The sequence below is a fragment of the Gordionus sp. m RMFG-2023 genome, chromosome 1, assembly GCF_954871325.1.
Source record: "Gordionus sp. m RMFG-2023 chromosome 1, tfGorSpeb1-WG-v2, whole genome shotgun sequence".
NCBI lineage: Eukaryota > Metazoa > Nematomorpha > Gordioida > Chordodea > Parachordodidae > Gordionus > Gordionus sp. m RMFG-2023.
In genome coordinates this window covers 26753223-26774182 of record NC_088775.1, presented here as the reverse complement: position 1 = coordinate 26774182, position 20960 = coordinate 26753223, and the positions used below count along the sequence as shown (strand labels likewise).

At 29.3% G+C, this 20960-nt stretch overlaps 1 protein-coding gene across 1 annotated transcript; it reads left to right on the top strand.

Moving 5' to 3' along the window:
- The first annotated feature begins 219 nt into the window (after positions 1–219).
- LOC135922060 (tripartite motif-containing protein 2-like) lies at positions 220–20464 on the top strand. Its single transcript, XM_065456468.1, has 4 exons — positions 220–367; positions 13195–14260; positions 15111–18813; positions 19116–20464. Exons 2-3 carry the CDS (start codon positions 14169–14171, stop codon positions 18802–18804), a joined length of 3786 nt encoding a protein of 1261 aa, XP_065312540.1. The 5' UTR covers positions 220–367; positions 13195–14168; the 3' UTR covers positions 18805–18813; positions 19116–20464.
- Positions 20465–20960: the final 496 nt, after the last annotated feature.

Here is a 20960-nt window from a genome sequence, read left to right as displayed (position 1 = left end):
ATTCATTCTTTAAGGAGGGGAAAGGGGTTGCGAGAATGGAAGGAAATTTAGTTTTATTAATTATGCCTAAAATTTGTTTAAATCTGCTTTCAATAAAATAAATTTGTTTCCTATTTAATAGTATATTCATATATAATATTAAATTATGATTATCTAAAATATAAAAATTAATTTGAAAATTTACCCCTCTATTAATTTTCCAAAATAATAATAATTTAATACATTTAATATGGCCGTCGAAATTTTCATGTAAACCATCATTCTATAGTATGCCAAATTGTTGCTTGCATTTATTGTTAAAACCATATATACGTATCACACTTATCTATTTAAGGTTAAATTCAGATTACGTTTGACAAGAATATAGGTAAATATGCATATTTGTATTAATATTTTACTAAAGATAGTTGTGTTTTTATATAATTATTCCTATTAGTTTGGATATATTTAAACTTTTATTTTCAAATTTAAGAGCTAAATATTATAATAGCGAAAAGTTATCTAATTCATTTATTTGATCACGATTTATATATTAATTGATTGTAAACAGGTATAAATAAAAATTTATAGACCCTAATTCTAGAATAAATATATAAAATTTCAAATCTAAACAATCTCTTATATTATAATTACAATTTTTGAATGAATGGATAGAAAAATCAATATATCTGCAAAACATTTTAATAATATCTTGATACATTAAACCAATTTTGTGACTGATCCTCATCTCTTCTCTTATAGTAAATAATGTTAACCCCCTTATAGGTATAGAAATTATAACAGGAATAAATTTGTTTTAAAGAAAAAATTATAACATTAAAATCAAATAAGTTAATTTACTTAAAGACCAGGATATCTCACTCATAATTAAATTTATAAGTAGAAAAACAATCTCTGCCATATATATACCTTGACTTCTTTATTTTATATTATTTGTTAAAAATGTTAAAATTAAAATTTTTAATAAATTTTATTTAAATTTGTTAATTTTATTAAATTTAACAAAACTTGTAATATATATAATTGGATTGATTTTTAATATAAGATATGCTTACAAATTCATTATAAATTCCAATAGGTGCTCTTAGAAATTCAAAGCAAGTTTAATTAATATGATTTTAAAAAAGTGCATTTTAAAAGTAGATTGATAATTCCATATCAAATTATAACTTTATACTTTAACATTTATAATTTTAAAAAATTTTATATATTTAGAGAACAACATTAAAAGGTATCAAATTCCTTGCCTTCTAGTACTATAAGTGATTTAACAATAAAAATATTTTATATACTTTTAGAATTGCAATTGAATTGAATATAAACTATAACTGATCATTATAATATATTTAAATGATATAAGTTATGGTATAATTAAATTATAGATGTTATACTAATAAAAAGTATATTAAAAATTAAAATGGTATCTTTACAGAATACAAAATTAGATATGATATTGGATTGTTATTCAGCCGATATTAATTTAATATCCGGAATATCGGATCCGATCGCCTCCAAAAAGTGGTATCGGTATACCCCTATATATAATTTTTGTCAGGTGAAATATAAATGGTTGTAATTTTTTTGATCAATAAATTTATAAAAATGGGCAGATATTTTAAAGCTATTTCAAAATTTTAAAGTTAATAACTTATTTTATACTATTGAGAGGTTTCATTAAAAATAAGTTGGTAGATGAATATTTTTGTCTAATATACTGACAGCTAGTGTTGTTAAATGGCTCCATTTGAGCCGATTTTTAAAACGGCTAACTCAATATTTTATCCAGATGAATATTACGCAAGCCTGAAGATTTTGCTCATAGATGGCCTGGAGGTCTGAACATCTAATAGCGAAATCTCAAGGCTTAGGCAATATTTTCTGGCTAAAATATTGAGTTAGTCGTTTTTAAAATCTGCTCAAAACGAGCCTTTTAACAACACTACTGACAGCTAAGATTTTCCAAGCTTGAAATTACTACCTATTTAGTTTTATACATCCCATTTTTATTCATTTCTTATTATAATTTGAACTATGAAATCAATATTACTATGGATGTACCAATATTTTTTATCGGATCGGGCCGATATTTCACCCATTTTAAAATAGAGGTTATCGGTAGTGCTGTAAACGTTACTACAAAGAAGAAACGCGTTACCGTTACTCGTTACATCTGAAAAATGGAACACGTTACCGTTACCATTTTACTAAAGGAACGCGCGTTACCGGCTTTTCAAAAAAGTAACGGACTACTCGTTACTTAAAAAAATTAAATGTTATATATATTGCAAAAAAATATTAATTTTTTTCCGACAATATATAATAAATAAAACTATACAAAAAGAACATATAAGATAAGATCTTTTTATAATAAAATTTTCATATATAATTATAATATGAATAAAATTATACAAAAATAATATATTATAAGATAACATCTTTATGTAACAATTTTTTATTTATTTTTAACAACAATTGCTTTGCAAAATTTTGATCAGATAAACATGAGCGCTTAGTACTCAACACAGCTTTCGCCGTGCTAAACACACGTTCAATTAGCGCAGAGGATGGGAGAGTGGTGTTATATTTAATAAACAAAAATTTCAATTCGGGGATTTATTAAAAATATTTAAGGAAATATCTTTATTTTGAAAAAAGCTTGAAAGATCATCTTCACAGAGATCTTCATTCATTTCCTGATCAAAAAAATTTTTATCATTATCTGAAAATATTTAATGTGTGTTGGATAAAGAATCAATATTAATTTATTCTTTACCTTCAAATGTTTTTTTAAGTTTGAGCTACTTGACATTGACGATGAAATATTTGCGTTGGGGTATAATTTACATTTACAAAGTGTAGTACCATTAATTTTCTTAATTGGTTTAAAATATAATTCAAATTGGGGCCAGGGAACGGTTAAATCTTCTTCATCTGAAGAAGTAAGTACTATGGACATAATATTCTTTTAAAATAAATTATTAATAATATCATTATATTTACTTTGAACTTTGATTGAATATTAATTTCGTCTGATAATTTAACAAGGAGAATTTTAAAAAATTAAAACTCGGCTTAAATTATTAATATTAAGAATTAAAAAATAAAAAATAAATAAAAGTAATTTTATATACAATAAAATATGCTTTTCTTTTTATTGATATTTTTTAAGAAAAAATATAAAGTAACGTTTTGCGTTACCGTTACTTGAAAAAAAAACGCGTTACCGTTACTCCTTACCTTTAGATGAAAGTAACGAATGGAGTTCCTTTTCTTCAAAAAAAGTAACGTCGTTAGTAACGACGTTATTTTTGACGTTACTTTACAGCACTAGTTATCGGCCAATATTATAAAACTTTCCGATCTGATATAAAATGGCGTTTTTAACAAAAATAAAATGTAAAATTTAAAAAAAAAATTATATCTAAAATTATTTATTTTTATAAATAAAAACAAAATCCATTTTTATGTTTATTTTTTTTATAATAATTAATTAATTCTGCTATATTGTTATTTTTTTGCACATTCTGTTTATAAAAGTGTGATCTCTTCAGAATCTGTTTTTAGTGAAGCTGGTGATATTGACAGTTACCATTGCCGCAGGCTGACCTCTGATAAATTGGAAATTTTGGTATTTTAAAAAGAAATCTTTTTTGATATATATTTTAAATATTTATTTCAACTTGCATAATATATTTGTTTATTACTTATTATGTATATAGATCAGAGACCTGCAGAGGCACCATTCACGGCCCAGCCCGGCGCGGTTTTAAATTTTTTAGGCCCGGCCCGGATATTTTAAAAAAAAATTTTTTACTGCCCGGCCCGGATATTTAAAAAAAAATTTCAGGCCCGGCTCGGAAAAAATTATATTCGACCTGGTATATACAAAAATTCACCTATGAGGTATTTTACCATATTTTTCAGCGAGTATTATCACTTATTTTTTAAAAAATACATGTAAAAAGCTAATATTTTGAGAATATTATATTGAATTTATAAAAATTATAAAACTGTTATTTATAAAAATGGATATTTTGAGCATATACTATATTTTATATTGCAAAAAATTCGCTTTGATGAGCCGCCCACCACTCTAACAAATTATCCACCTTAAATGTTTCATCTATTTTTTTATTTATGTAATTATAATACTCATCATCGGGTATTGACATATTACCAGAATTACCATCGCCCCATTTGTAATAAAACGATTCAGTTTATTTAACAACAGTCGTAATTTGGCTGGTCGATGGTATTTCATTTACTTCCTGAGCCTCTTGTAATTTAATATTATTTTTTATATAGTTTTCCGTCATCTTGCGATCTGTCCCTGACAACATACGTAATTGCTTGAATTTGGGACAGGGAAAAAGAGAAATAAAATGATACTTGTGTAAAACAAATTTTTCAATTAAAAAATGCTTTATATTAAGTAAAATCAATTTTATTTCTCCTTTTTCGCTTTGAAAGGTATTACAAACTTCAAGAAGTGATATTCCTTTATTTGATTGTTTTGGTAAAATATATTTTAAAAATTTAGATATGAATTATAAAAAAATATATTAATAATACTTGAATATTGGGCCTTATTTAAGATATTCTTTTATTTGATTGTTTTGGTATATGTTGTAAAAATTTAGATATGAATTATAAAAAAATATATCAATACTTTGAATAAATTTGCAGGAAATTAATAATTAAATAGATCTGTGGGTGTTAGGTAGTGTTAACCATTAACTCATAATGTAAAAATTTTTATAAAAAATATTAAGGCCCGGCCCGGATATTTAAAAAAAATTTTTTTAGGCCCGGCCCGGATATGTTTAAAAAAAATTTTTTTAGGCACGGCCCGGCCCGGGTATATTTAAAAAATTTAAAATACGGGCCGGGCTTGCAGGTCTCTGATATAGATTAATGTTATTACTTATTATATAAAAGTGATTTAACAAATAAAACATTTTATATACTTTTAGAATTGCAATCGAGTTGATTATAAACTATAACAGATCATTATAATATTTAAATGCCATAAGTTATGGTATAGTTAAATTATAGATGTTATACTAATAAAAAATATATTAAAAATTAAAACCATTTGTTTCTTTACAGAATACAAAATTAGATATGATCAATTTAATATTGGATCGGATCGGCCTCCAAAAAGTGGTATCGGTACACCCCTAAATATTACTTATTTTTTTTCGTAAGAATTTCAAAAGTTTATTAATTTTAAGCTAAATTTTATTTGTTTCTATTATTTAAAAAAAATATTATAAGGAAAAATGATTTAGACCACTATTTATTTTAACATTAAATGGCTTATATTATTTTTTTCATTAAAATTAATAAATTTATTTATATTTTTGATATTTAGGCAGCCTAAAAAAGTGAAATAAATAAAAAACTATGGCTGTCTCAATTTAAATTTTTCCTGCAAATTAAGGTGTACCGATACCACTTTTTGGAAGCCGATCCGATATTCCCAATATTAAATTGATATCGGCCGGTTACCGATCCGATATTCCCAATATTAAATTGATATCGGCCGATTACCTATCCGATATCATATCTAATTTTGTATTCTGTAAAGATACCAATGGTTTTAATTTTTAATATACTTTTTTATTAATATAGCATCTATAATACTATACCATAACTTATGTCATTTAAATATATTAATCAGTTATAGTTTATATTCAATTCAATAAAATATTTTTATTGTTAAATAATTTTTATAATAAGTAATACATTAATTTATCATAATAAGTAATAAACAAATATATATGAAATTTGAAATAAATATTTAAAATAATATTTAACATTAATATATCGAAGATTTCTTTTTAGAAATATCAAAATTTCCAATTTATCAGAGGTCAGCCTGCGGTGATGGTAACTCAATATCACCAGCTTCGATAAAAACTGATTCTGAAGAGATTATCGCACACTTTTATAAACAGAATGCGCAAAAAATAACAATATGGCAGAATGTTTATTAATATTATTTAAAAAATATACGTACAAATGGATTTCGATTTTATTTATAAAAATAAATGATTTTAGATATAACTCTTTAAAAATTTTATAACATTTTATTTTTGTTAAAGACGCCATTTTATATCTGATCGGAAAATTTTACAATATTGGCCGATAACCGCTATTTTGATTTGGGTGAAATATCGGCCAGATCCGATCCGATAAAAAATATCGGTACATCCCTACCGCAAATATATAATTTTTGCATTTAATGGCAATTTTCAGGTTCACCCAAGTAAGCCAGTTTCCCCTAGATATAATGTAAGTTAATAATAAAATAATGAATTTAAAAAAATTTTGATAGCAAAACACATGGAACTTTTAGATTCCAAATTTATAAAGTGAATAAAATAAATATTATTTTAAAAAAAATTATATTTACTAAAAAGAGGCTAGTAGATCTAAAATGACACCTAATTTTTTTTTGTGAAAATAATTATTTTGGTCATTTTTGATCACTGATATCTAAGGAAGCCAGGCGCGTACGCAGCGGGGGGGGGCAGGGGGACCCCCCTTCCCCCCCAAAGCCAAAAAATGCAGATGCCGGATTATATTTTTCAAAAATATTATTGTTAATATTAATTTATATTTGTTAATATTTATTCTTATCTCATATATACATATATATATATATTTAATTACATTTATTTATCACATTCATCTACTAAGTTATTTTATCAATCAATTTCGATTTCAAGTTTTCTTTGGCGTAATTTAACTATTATTTTCAAATTTTAGTGGCGTAATATTTATCTAAATTTCTAATAAAATAATAATTATCTCTGAAACTCCTTGTCCAACAGGGAGAAAAAAATTGCAAGCTTGTCCAATGAGATCGAGTCTCCGCCACAGTAACAGCTATTTTGGAGTTAGAAGAGCTGATTATAATGCTATTACTGAAATATCACAATGGCTTGAAAGAAATATTTCCTCAGAAGCAAGAAAATTATTGGATTCAATACTTATTACAAATTTTTTTTCTCATTAGAATGTATTATTTAATTATACAACTATTTTATGTAATACTTTTCAAAAACATAACATTGACTTGATTAAGAAGATGAGAATAGCGGAGAGCATTTTATTAGAACTCAAGGAAATAGAGCTAGTGTTGTTGAAGAATTTCATATTTTATATGTTATTGTTGAGTCAAAAGCAGAGCTATACGTGTTAAATATTTGTCCCCCTCGACTTGCAGCAAGCAAGCTCATCATCAAAACATTAATATAGGATCAGTAGAAGAGTATTATAAAACAAATAACCCCTCTCCCAACCTTTTTCATATGGTGATAGAAAAAAAATATAAATATTTGTTATATTTTTATCATGAAGATGTTAAAATATCTTATGATGCCTTATTAGCTGAATAACTATGATTAAAAGATTAACTATGGTTGATACAGTCCCAAAAAATGCTATGGATGCTTTTTATTTCAAACACATTTTAGATTATACTCCCAATTATTAAAATGGTTATATATATATTAGCAGCTCTTTAGTAAACTGATGAGAGAATATTCACTTTTTTAAGAAGAATAACAGAGCCTTGCAGAGGTACCATTTGCAGGACCAAGCCCAGAATTTTTTTAAAAATTTTTTCCGGCCCGGGTTTTTTTAAAAAAAATTTTCAGGCCCGGCCCGGCTAGCCCAGCCCGAATTTTTTAAAATAAATTATATTTATTTTGATATTTATAGCTAATAATGGCGATTTCAAATATTTGGTTTTAAAATATACAACTCGGCTCGGATATTTTTTCTTAAAAAATTTTCAGGCCCAGCCCGGGTGTTTTAAAAAAAAATTACGAGTCCGGCCCGGGTATATTTAAAAAAATTAAAATACGGTCCGGCTCGGGGGCCGGGCCTGCAAGTCTGTGAAAAACATACCTATGAAATACAACATCTGAAAGTAGATTGAATGATTTGGATCTTTTGAATATTCATAGACATTTAACGCCAAGCAAGGATTGATAATTGGAAAATTAGCTCAAAACATACAAAATACAATTATTCCTAAAAAACTTTGTATTAATTTATATTTACAACATTTAAATTTTTCATACTTTATATATTTTAAAAGCTCAAAAAATTCAAATTTCAATTTTGGGTCATTTAAGTGATTCATATCGTGGGTTATATTCACTTTATATTTTATGATTCACATTTAAATGCCGGTTTATATATATATTTTTTTTAATTCACATTAGTTTAAAATTGTGTATTAGAAAAGTTATTAATCCTAATAAATTTATGCTTAGTATTTTTAATTAAAAATATTATTTCTTAAAAAAATTTATTATCCCCCCCCCAGATCAAATTCCTGCGTACGCGCCTGAAGGAAGCTATTACTACTAGAAGGCTAAAATCTTCAATTCAATTGCCCTTTAATAACATTTTCTCATTATGCAAAAGTTTATTAAAATTAAAAGAGTCATGCCTTATTATTAATTTCAACAAGTTTATTAATAAATTTATTTCTGAAATAATGTATTAAACTTTGTTGATTTTAGTTTTTCTGATTTGCATAAATTAACATGTGGTTTAATTTGAAATGAAATTCACAAAAATTTTTGTAACCCCTTTATAATTTTAAATTTAGAAGCGCATAAAAGCAGGAATCCAAACCGAACATGAACCGAACCGTTAAACCGCTAAAAACCTGTATTTTTTATCGAACCTAAACCGAACCTAAACCTCTAAAAAATTCCTAGCCGAACCTGAACCGAACCGCTAAAATGCCTCTGAACTGGTTCGAGTCTCATAATTTTATGCTTATAAAATAATGTGTAAGTTATTACTAGTAGTATATTGCAAAAATTTTAATTATATTCAAATTGTTTTAAAAATTATTATCAATCACATTTGATTGATAAACGTCAGTCATAATTTTTATAAACTTTAGTATATTGCCATTTTGCAATATTTAAATATTTAAAGCATATAAATTATAATGCCTAGAAAAAAATTTAATCTAATATATAAATTATTTACATATAGTATTATAAATGACACATCAAATCTGATATCATACTGGCAATGCCAGCTACCCAAGTTAGTGTGGAAGGATGTTTTTCAACAATTAAATTTATATTATCTCCTTATAGATGTAATTTGAGTGAGAGAATTTTGAAAATATATTAATTGTGCAGCTTAGTAAAAAAAATTTAAGTAATTGCTCATATTTAAATTAATCATTGATATATTTATTTGTTATATTTGTGCAATTAATAAAAATGAAGGTTTTTATTTTAATTATGAAATAAAAAAAAAAATTTCCTGATACATAATCCTAATGTAGGTTTGACAAATGTGTTCAAACCGGTTTTTAGAGGTTCGAACCGAACCGATATTTTTATTTTTTGCGAACCGAACCTGAACCTTGAACCGTTATTTTTATCCGAACCTGGACCTGAACCGAACCGATATTCGTTTCGGTTTGGATCCCTGCATAAAAGTTTTAAAAAATAATTAAAAAATTATGCATCATGGAATATTAAATTTAAGTCATTTAACAAAACGTTATTTTCTTATTAGGATCTTGATTTACATTTAGTGATCTTATTATTTATGAGACTACAAATTATTTGGGTATCTAAATATATGGCAGAAATGCACCTATCTCACTTTTTTGGCTAATATACTGATACCAAAGCAAATACAATACCACAAATTAGAGACGGGCATGGGATGGCCAAAATTGACTATTTTCTACCAGGTTTTTCTCTCTGACCTTCCAATTGCTTGGCTCTTATAATATATTGTATAAGTGGCCTTGCCCAGTCTGTAATAGTTTTTATAAAATAACCTATATTTGCCTATTTGTCAACCTTAAGAACATCTTAAAGACTTTTCCATGGCTCAGCGCCAGTGCTGTAGTCCCATATTACTCTAAAAAAAATATTCGGCATAGCTATTCTTTTTCGATATTTTAAATAATATTAACTGCATTTTTCCTTGATTATCTATTGTAGACCTGTGTTAGCCACTATTTAATATATGAAGAAGAACTCCATTGACCGTGAGAATTCCCATTAACTTTTATCTTGATTAAACTGGAAACGTTTTCTCATAAGACGTGCACACAAATCCGTCATAATAACATTCATATGTTAAGCGCACATTCAGCAGACATCTGAAATATTTGAATTAGGGCACACTATACCTGCAAAGTGTAGACTGCCCTTAGGGTTATTTCATGACCAATCAGCCACGATTCGGCCCACCCCTATTAATTTTTTTTAAAATTTCGTAAGCAAAGAAAGGCTAATGTAACTAAGAAATTTCCAAAATTTTAGCCTCCTAACATTTATATTTTGGAGATATTAGGGTTCAAAGTGGCATAAATGACGTATATTTACCATTATCTGCCTTCATTCAATTAAGCATGTCTTAAAACTACATAATTGTAAATGATAAATTTAATATTAAAATTACAGGCAAAGATTTAGATTTAAATTCTTTTTTTGATTTTTCCAATTTCCGGCCATTTTATTTAATATATAAAAACTAAAAACGAATTTTTGAAAATAATACAACCTTTCATTAGTAAAAATAGACGCGGTACTAGGGCTTATCAACCAAATTTTTATTATACCTAAAAAGCCTTTAATCACGTAAAAATTTAGTAAACATTACTAAACTCTTTCTTTATATTTATGGAAAAAAAATCGGTCTGGACGCGACCATCTTCATTTCCAAAATCGATAAAAATGATTAGAAAAGTATATGAATATTTTCTCGAAAGTAGACGTCTTTGTATAAAATTATATATTAATCAGTTTTTAATGGTTTTTCTTGAACTATTTTATATAATTTAGAGGATTATTCATCTTGTAAATGAAAATAACAATAAAGAGAGGTTTCAATTCAAATGTATTACATTATTTACAATTTATAAAATTATTTGCCCATATAACATATATTTATTGAATATTAATAAAATATGTTTAACCAAGTAGAGTTCTTGACTCTATGAATCGGAGTGAACATCTCATTTTATGAGGGAAAACATAAAATTTCTTAATTCTAAGCCATAACTGCAAGGACCTCAATATATATTTTTTTGAATGATAAATCTAATGAAATTAATTATCAAATTATTCTGTGTTTAGGTCTTTTGTTTAAATAGTGATTTCATAATTTTAAAACCTTGTTAATCTTTTTTAACATTTGGCTCAAGCTTGATTTTTTCAAATTAATTGATAAGTATATAGATGACAACCTAACTATAAAAAATGAACATGACTTATTGATAATTTTAGAATTTGATATTATTGTCTGTGCATATAATTTTTGATATGTTTGTTTTTAAAAAAATATTGCCTAATTTGCTTAATTTTTATCCTATTATTATATTTTTCAATCAAACCTTTTGTTTTTATTTGAAAATGAATAGGAATTAATATCCGCATGAGATGGCTTTTTTATTGTCATGTGCTGACACTCTCTTTCACATTAGAGATTTGCAGGTTATGGCTAAAGCTTGCTATCTTTGCTGAGACTGCTGGCCTCTTATAATTGTATTATAAATTTTGCAAAATCATAAATCGTTGTCTAAAAATAAACATGATTTTGGAGACCTGGTTCAGGTTTGCTAACTTGGGTGATAGGCCGGAGTCTTTAAAATATTATAAACTACACGATGTTGAGAGGAAAAATCTGGGCTAGACTAGTGAAGGAGGTGTAGGCAGAAGTTTTATTTTCATTGTTTAAAGTCTTTTTAACTAGCTTGCTTGCCCATCCTTTTTTAAACCTAATTTAATATTAAAAAGTGTTTGATTAGCTGTTTTGATTTATTTATATTTTTACATAAACTTATAGAAATCAAACTATCATGAAATATAAAATAATTCTTTTAAAATAAATATAAGTCTCTTCTACTCATTGCACTGATTCAGGGTGCGAGGATTGGTTCTAGATCCACCAAAAATTTTAAAGGAAGTAGTTCAGATAATTTTTAAGTGCAAGAATGTAACCAAAATTATCAATTTTTTTAAAAATAATGCTCATAATGAAAATGAAGCCGAAATAATTTTCCAGTTGAGTTTTTTATTAAGAAATTTATAAGATGTTTTTAGCAAAATATCTGGAAGAGTCTCCACATCTTATTCAAGCATTCAACACCAACCATATTGGAGAGAAAGTTCTTCAAAATGTTTTCCAAAATCAATATAATGTAAAAGCAAAAGGCAATATATGCTTAACCTAAAATAAAATAATAAATGAGGCACCTTTTTATTTTGATATTTTTGTTGTTAGTCAAATAAAATGGTGGAGGAAAATATTCTATGTGCTAGAAGAAAATAATATATATTTTTGTAATAATATGAATATGATGAAATTGAAGGACTTATAAAAAATTCCTGACATGATCTGGACCAGACCTTCATGATATATACCTAATACTATTTATTATAAGGCCTGGGTTTTTGAAAAATTTTTTAATGGGCTTGGGTCCAAATATTTTTTGTTTAAATTTGGCTTATTTAAAACAGTTGCTAACTTAAAAAAATATTTCTATTTTTTTCTTATAATAATAAATTCTACTTATAATAATAAATTCTACTTATAATAATAAATTCTAGTATAGTAAACAAATTGAATACCTAAATAAACTTAAATTTTGGATACGGGCTGGGTTTGGGAAAAAATTTTAAAAATATTATGAGCTTAAGCTAGGCTTGATAATTGTTTTTAATATTAAATCTGGACCTGGGCCTAAAAAAATTTGACTGCGGGCCTGGGCCGGGCTTGATCATGAAGATCTCCGATCTGGACCATGAAAAAATACATTCAGATTTGAGTCCAAATTAGTCCCAACTTTGTGGGGTTTAAATCTGCAAATCCATTTATAAAATATATTGCCACATAATATAATTATTTTAATTCAGTATAGCTATCAACCCCTACCAACCCGGATGTGACTTTTTGAAAAATGTTTTTCACTCTGGTCTTTAAAATATTTTTTCTCAAATTGTCCAGCCCTACCCATAATAATTTATTATGAAGGAAAATTACATAAATTTGACCTATTGTAAGCTTTAAACATAATTTTCTAAATTTCGGCATATAAAAATATTTTGCACAAGTTATGAGAGCTGGACTTTCATGCCCATTACCGAAATTTATAAATCACCTTATATGATGTCAATTATTTTTAAGCCTTGGATGCCACATCAACAATTTATAGACGTAACAATTCACCCTCACTCGGCGATATTTTTCCAACCCCTCGGCGATATCCCTCCAATTACGCATTCGCCCTATACATAACGTTGCGGCTAGACATCAACTCAATACAAATTAATTTATCCTCTAAAAGTATAATTTCCTTATAGGCAATAAGTATATACCGAACTAAAATCTTTGCCAGTTAAAACTAACCATCTCAATTTTTTTAGCAATCTTGCTCAATAACAATAAAACCCACCTAACTTTTTAAATTTGTTCACGCCATTCATTCCTCCATAGTCAATCATTTGATCTGACAGCATTGTAGAAACCTCAGAAGCTTTCCTTTAAAAGTTTCAACTTCCCCCGTCCCTTCTCCCATTCTTTCTTTCTTTTTTTAAATTTGTTAAATTTTTTTTCGAATATTTTTCGTTCTTTTTATATTCGAAAAAATATTATTGGATTTTATTATTTTCAATTATAATTTAAAGTGTTATGATTTTAAAAAGAAATTTGTTAATTGATGCGTGTGAATTTTCTTACTTTTTCTCCCCCAATATTATCCTCATAAATATATTTATCAATTTAAATTTGTTAAAACAGAGTTTATTCTTTTTTTCTGCACCTTTTTTTAACGACTAATTATATTTATGACCAATTTTAGTTCCCGAATAATGCCTACCCTGATTCCGATCAGTATCTACTTTAAAATTTTTTTTGTGTATTATAGATTTTATATATTATATATCTGTTCCATGTTTTAAAAATAATACGTTGATTCACGAATTTATCGTTAACCGTTTAATTGTTTTCCTACATTTTATATGATTTAACAAATTTAAAAAGTTGTTTTTCTTATTAAAAAAAATTTTTACCACTTATATTTACGAAAAAAATATATTATATTTTACTATTTTTGTTTTCCCGTCACCCTTATATTTTTTTGATTTTTAAATCAACTCAAAATGTCTTTTTCATTGAATTCGGTTTCTAACCGGCCCATGTTATCCTCGCTAGCCTCCGTTAACGACGAAATTACTAGTGCTGACAAAAATAAGTAATTGATTTAATTTTTTATTAGGGCTGTACCGATATTGGAATTAGAGATCTGTAAAGTTAGGCCCGAGTCCGGCCCCCGAATCGGGCCTAATTTTATTTAAAATAATCGGGTTCGGGCCGGGCCTAATATTTTTAAAAAAATTCGGGCCGGGTCGGGTCGGACTTTGGAATTTTTTTTAAATATATCTAAATTTTCAATTTTATGTTGAATTTTTTATGTAAAATAAAAATATTTGATTTTATTTATTGAAACTAAACGATATATATATAACATGTCTTTTATTTTGAGTAATTATAAAAATTAATTTCTATATTTAAATAAATTCAGGCCGGGTCAGGTCGGTAAATTTTTTTAAAAAAAAATTTCTGGCGGGGCCGGCAAAACCTTTTAAAAAAAATTTCGGGCCGGGCCGGGCTTGAAAAATTAAGCCCGATGCAGATCACTAATTGGAATAACCCAATATAAATTTATATATTTCGCATCGCTAATTTTTTATGCATAAACATCTTGGAATAGCGAATCACATATTTTAAAACAAAATTATTTTAAGGAACCGTTTAGTATCGGGCGATTTAAAATTTGTTCAAAATTGAATCGGTTTTCGCCAATATGCTGATTTTATTTGCCGCTTCCATCTCTCCTTAAAATATTTTAGTTTGATAGCAAATTTTTAAGTGGTATTAACATTCCAAGGTCGTTATGTATTAAAAAATCTGCCAGTCTTGTGTCAAGTTCGAAATATTCCCACCTGGCTATTTTAATATCTGTGCAGCCTAATTTTATAAATTTATTGTATCATATATATATATATATATATATATATATATATATATTAATAATCGTTCAGACTCGAAAAGACTAATAACAAGTTACTATCTTCCCTAAACGGAGCAACAATCGACAACCAAACCTATTTCACTTACAACAATTACACCTGCACTACGAACGGACTGACCTCTCACGATGGCGCACACACCAACGTCAATTCGAGAAGCAAGCTACTTCTCTGGTGCAGTGACTCCCTGGCTAACATGGCAGGAGCCTCCCACCACGTTGAACCCGACAACAAAACAGACACAGAGAGAACCCTATTTGAAAGTTATTTTGATTCCACTAATGAGGTAACTTTCGGAAACGTTAATGGTTTCACCAATAAAGATGAAACTTCGCTTGCTAATCTAACATCCACCCATGCCAAAATGCCACTCTCTGATGTGGCTTGCAGCACCTGGTCATGCCCCATGTGTGGGCGCGAAGAAAATAAATTTCCTGAGACGCTCCCTGATGCTGTCAGAATCTTGAGTTGCTTTCACCAAATTTGCGCCACTTGTTGTGAATCTATACCCATTAATAATAGCGTCATGCTGAATGGAGCCGGTAGTTTGTCCTGCCCTGTTTGCCGTCAAGTTACAAACATGTCATCTAAGGGTGTCAGGGGCCTCATGACGAAAGCCCTTTGGAGATCCCTCTTCCCAACCGAGGCGGGTGGCCATGCTGCATCCCTTGTTGGCGATATCCCGACCTTCCGAGATAGTGGAGGAGGTTCTGCTTCCACAGATGACGACGACAAGGATATTGGCCTGGGCATAAAAGACAAGCACTCGCTAGACCAAATTGTGCCCTCCCTCTCCTCCACATCGTTTCCCCCTCCCTGCTCCAAGCACCCCGCCTTCATTTTATCTTACATTTGCAAGACCTGCGACATATTTACTTGCCAAGAATGCTTTGCTTCAGAACACGCTCCCCATGCTCACGATTTTATATCCTTGGATGGATTTTTCCCAGGCTCTAACTTTGTACCAACCATGGCTACCATGAATATAGGTGATGGGCATGTTTTGCGGATGGCTGCCGCAACTTCTGAGGGTTTCAATGATCGAGCTAAGGTCATGATCGACGTTATCAAGGGTAAATTGATGGAATACGAAATTGTTCTTAAAACTGCAGAAAAAATGTCCCACAAACTGCAGGCACAGTACCTTCAAGCCAAACGAGAAGTTGGGGTTACAACTATGAACTTTCACAATGCTATCGAGAATAGGAAAAGTGAGATTATGAAAGAACTCGAAGCAGCCTTTACTGCCAAGGAATTTAAAATTTCTTTGATAAGCCAAAAGTTAAATGATTTTTTGCAAAAGTCGGCTATGAATTTTCAACTAGTGGAAAAGTTTTCTACTTCTTCTAAAGAAGCATCATCCGAAGCCCAAATGCAAACAATAAAGCAGTTATTTGATCCCCGTATTTCTTGGATACTTAATTTGTCACCATCAGTTCTTGCACACCAAATTAGCAACTATGATTTGGAATTTATTACATATGCCCCAGCCATCCCAAACATTATAAAAAATGCATTTGGTCATATAAAAGAAACAACTTTAGAGTCTCCTTATCTGTCAAAGACGATTCAAAATTTTTGGCGGGATGAAGGCTCTCTACTTCCAATAGACATGCAAAATCTTAAACAAGCTGTACCATCTATCAGCGATAATCTGCCAAATTCTTCTTTAGCAAAAACCACTAATTCAAATTCCCTACTACCTAGTAATACCTCTGACCTCACTATGAGCGACATTACCCAAAATCTTTCCACCTACGAAAAATGGTGTAACTCTGTCAATCAAATCCACGCACTAAATAATTCTCTTGAAAAGACTAACGAAGAGGCATTATCAAACCCCAACGCATTAACGTCCTCATCCAATGATAATGTTAAAACTAGATTGGAACAAGCTAAGAAAGATAATTTAGCCCTCTCCTCATTACTGTTGCATCATAATATGAATTCCAGCTCGGCGAATAACAAAATCCTTGAAATGAACTTGATGGGCCTAACCATGGAGATGAATAACAATTCTGCCATACCCTTGATCAGTGAGCCATTTTGTCCACTTCAACCTCAACCTGGTCATCCAATATACTCACCCAGTTTCACAGCTATAGCTAAGTCGAGTCAGAACCAGATTAAACGCCGCAAGATGATTTATCATTGTAAGTTTGGGGAGTTTGGCTTGTTGGAAGCTCAATTCACTGAACCGAGTGGTGTGGCGGTTAACGCCCAAGGCGATATCATAGTGGCTGACACCAATAACCACCGAATTCAAATATTTGATCGAGAGGGACGATTCAAATTTCAGTTTGGCGAGTGTGGCAAGAGAGATGGGCAGCTTCTTTACCCTAATAGGGTTGCTGCAGTTCGCACTTCTGGCGATATTGTTGTGACAGAACGCAGCCCAACCCATCAAATTCAAATATTCGACAAGTTTGGTCGTTTTTTGCGCAAGTTTGGCGCTGACGTGCTTCAACATCCCCGGGGAGTTACAGTGGATCCTGAGGGTAAAATTGTCATCGTTGAGTGCAAAGTTATGAGGGTCGTCATATTTGACCACTTGAGTGGTGAGGTTTTGCATAAGTTTGGTTGCTCTAAGCACCTGGAATTCCCAAATGGGCTTGCTGTCAATGATCGCAAAGAGATATTTATCAGTGACAACAGGGCTCATAGTGTCAAAGTTTTTAATTACCAAGGCCACTATTTACGTCAGATTGGCGGTCCGGGAATCACTAACTATCCAATCGGTGTAGGCATCGAGTACTCCACGGGACGCCTGCTTGTTGCCGACAACCATAACAATTTTAATTTAACCATTTTTGATCAACAGGGTACCTTACTTGATGCATTGGAGAGCAAAGTTAAGCACGCACAATGTTTTGACGTGGCCTTATTGGATGACGATTCTATGGTGCTGGCCAGCAAGGATTTTCGCATATACGTATATCGGTACAATAATAATGACGCCCTAAACGCTGCAGGTCTTCAAGAAGGTGCCTCAACCTCTAGTACAGATATCTTGGGCACTGGAAGTAACAATACATCTAGCGGAAATAGTCTCAGCCCGATAAATGAATTACCACTTGTTTCTTTACCGCTTCCTCTTATCTCTCAGCACAATGTTTTACCTCTCAAATATGTTGGGCTGTCAACCCCTTCCTTGCACCCGAATCTCCACCATGCCAATCTTTCAGAGAATAAATCTACTCTGTCACCCTCTAAAAACTCCCTTAATGGGAATTCCAAAGTGTTTGAGCATCCTTCATTAGCTGTACTCAATCAGAATTGGCATCAGAACTGGCTCCTCATCACCCAGCAGCACCAGATGCAGCAACAATTGCAACAACAGCAGCTACAAAATAAGGCTCAGCTACAACACATGCAACCTGATTCCCAAAATATGACCTTGCTCGAAAATTCTTGCTATGACCGGGCACTCAAGACAGCTTGCTCTGTGTTAGCACCGCCTGTTTCTTCCTCACAAGGCTCCCACTTGAATCATACTATTGCTACTTCATATGACGAGGACTCAGCTCACCCCACCAGTTCTCCCGATTTAGCAAGCATAATCGAAGGCCCCCTCAAAACCTTCGGATATTATCAAGCTCCTTATTGGTCACCCTACGACAGTGTGTTGGCTTTTGTCAATGACTCACGAGTGCCTGATCGCAGATTTTCTTCGTCGGTTTCTAACAAATATCCACCGACGATTTGAACTTTCCGGGTTAGTCTATAAATTAAATACAGTAAACTCTCCAAAGGTTGCCATATCTGTAAAATAGGCCTAATACCTCGATTCAATTCGTATAATACGATAATTATTCGAATTTTCATATCTAATATTTGATAAATCGAATAAGGGTTTTATTATTCGTACAAATGCGAATAAAGGATTATTTGGGCATACTATAAAATGTTTTAAAAAACTGTTTTCTTGCCATTCAACTCTTTATTTTGGATAATTACAATGATATGTTTATGTTTTTTTCATAATAAATTTATTTATCGGTATATAATCATTTGCAGCCCGTCAAAATTGAAATTCGAGGAAGATTCATATTGTAGATGGATGTCAATTTTTTTAAATCATTGTTTTAGAAAGCTTCGAATTTGTCACGATTTTATTTTATATATATAATTATTTGTTCTCTTTGAGTTTTGACCCGTGTCTCTTTTTGTTATATATATATTCAATTTTTTTTACCCGTTTATTTTTTTGCCCGATTTTTGAATTTTTCTTATATAGTTTTTTTTAAACTTAAAAATTCTTTATATATTGAACCAATAATTAATTATTTTGTTACTCGATATAAATATTATTTCAAAAAAAAATTTAAAAAATACCCCAAAAAAATTATAAAAATGCACAAAAAGATTTTAAAAAAAAATTATATATTAATCGTTTTTCTTCTTTATCGATGCAAAAAAATGGATGTTAGGATGATTTGAAATTTCATTGGATAAATATGCTGTTTGTCTATTTGCAAAGCAGTTATTCCTTAGTTATATCTACTAATTTATTCTTCCATTTTTATTAATAGAAATATTAATCACTTTTTTAAATATATGTTTAGAAGCCGATTTGGTTATATATACTGAATTCCCTAATATTTTTACTTTTTCGATTTTTCTTGTCCATCCTTACGGCTATTCTATCATTTTTATTATGCTTTATTTTCCAATACTCATTTTCAACCCTTTAATTTAAACCCAATTTTTTTTACATCTGTCAGGCTGAAATCGTTTAGACTGTCTTTTCGATTTAGATTCAGAATTTAGACAAATTTTTTTTTCGCTCCTAATATAATTTGTTATTAACCCGACATTCCTTCGATTTTTGAAGTCGATTGAGTAAAATGTTAGTTTTCTTTGTGATGAATCATTATTGTAAATCACATTTTAGAGATGATGGGTAGAGTTGTTTTTTACATTTAAAAAAAATATTTTTTTATAAAGCGTTCAAAAATCTTGGAGGTATTATTTCAATATCCACAAAGGTATGTATAATAAAGTTTTCGTGTTTTTTTCCATCACACATTTCTTGATTTTTTTTATTATAATTTTGTTATTTTTATTTCTTATATTTAAATCATCATCCATTTATACCTATTGTTTATTTTGTTTTTTTGTGTAATCAGTTAATCAATTTAAGTTCGCAAAAAAATTTACCGTTTAATTAGTTTGTTCTACAATCAATATATTATCTTATAAAAAAATCAATAAATAAAAATGTTGAATCACGAATTTGGTTCGTGTCTTCACGTTTTACTAAATTTGGGAATACATAAAATAAGCAACTAGACGAGGGTATTTGCGACCCAGAGATTGTCTCCAGAACGTTCCTAAAAGCATATCTGATTTTATTAACGAATGCATTTAATTCCTTGGCAACATTAAACTTTATAATTAAATTAATTACTTTATTAAAACCTATAAGTATTTGGGATATACCACCCGGAGCTTCCCTATTTGGAATTGGAACGTTTTTTATTAGCCGGTTCTTCATCGCTTCCTTCCCAAATATGTTAACTTATTTATTTTAAAAAATTAAGATACATAAATCAAATTTTTTTGTATGTGCTTATAACTAGATATATAGAATGGGACTTGGAGGAGATTATGGTACGAGAACATCTCTAACGTTCCGACTTCCGAATAATATTGGAAATTAAATTTTGACATAATTATTTATATTCATTTTTTATTTTCTTAATCCCAGTTATCACATAACAAAATTATTTGATTTTAAGAATTAAAGATTATAAAAATTTTAATCATATTTGATATAATTTTGACTGTTTTAATTATAAAATTAATATTGTATAATAAATGTTAGCGTTGAGAGATGTTTTTCGACACTCAAATTTAATT

What these genes read in the sequence shown, in the direction of transcription:
- LOC135922060 (XM_065456468.1), top strand. Translation starts at nt 14,169, where the DNA reads ATGTCTTTTTCATTGAATTCGGTTTCTAACCGGCCCATGTTATCCTCG. An exon ending in ACTAGTGCTGACAAAAATAA is followed by an intron (nt 14,261 to 15,110) that starts GTAATTGATTTA and finishes ATAATCGTTCAG; the next exon opens with ACTCGAAAAGACTAATAACA.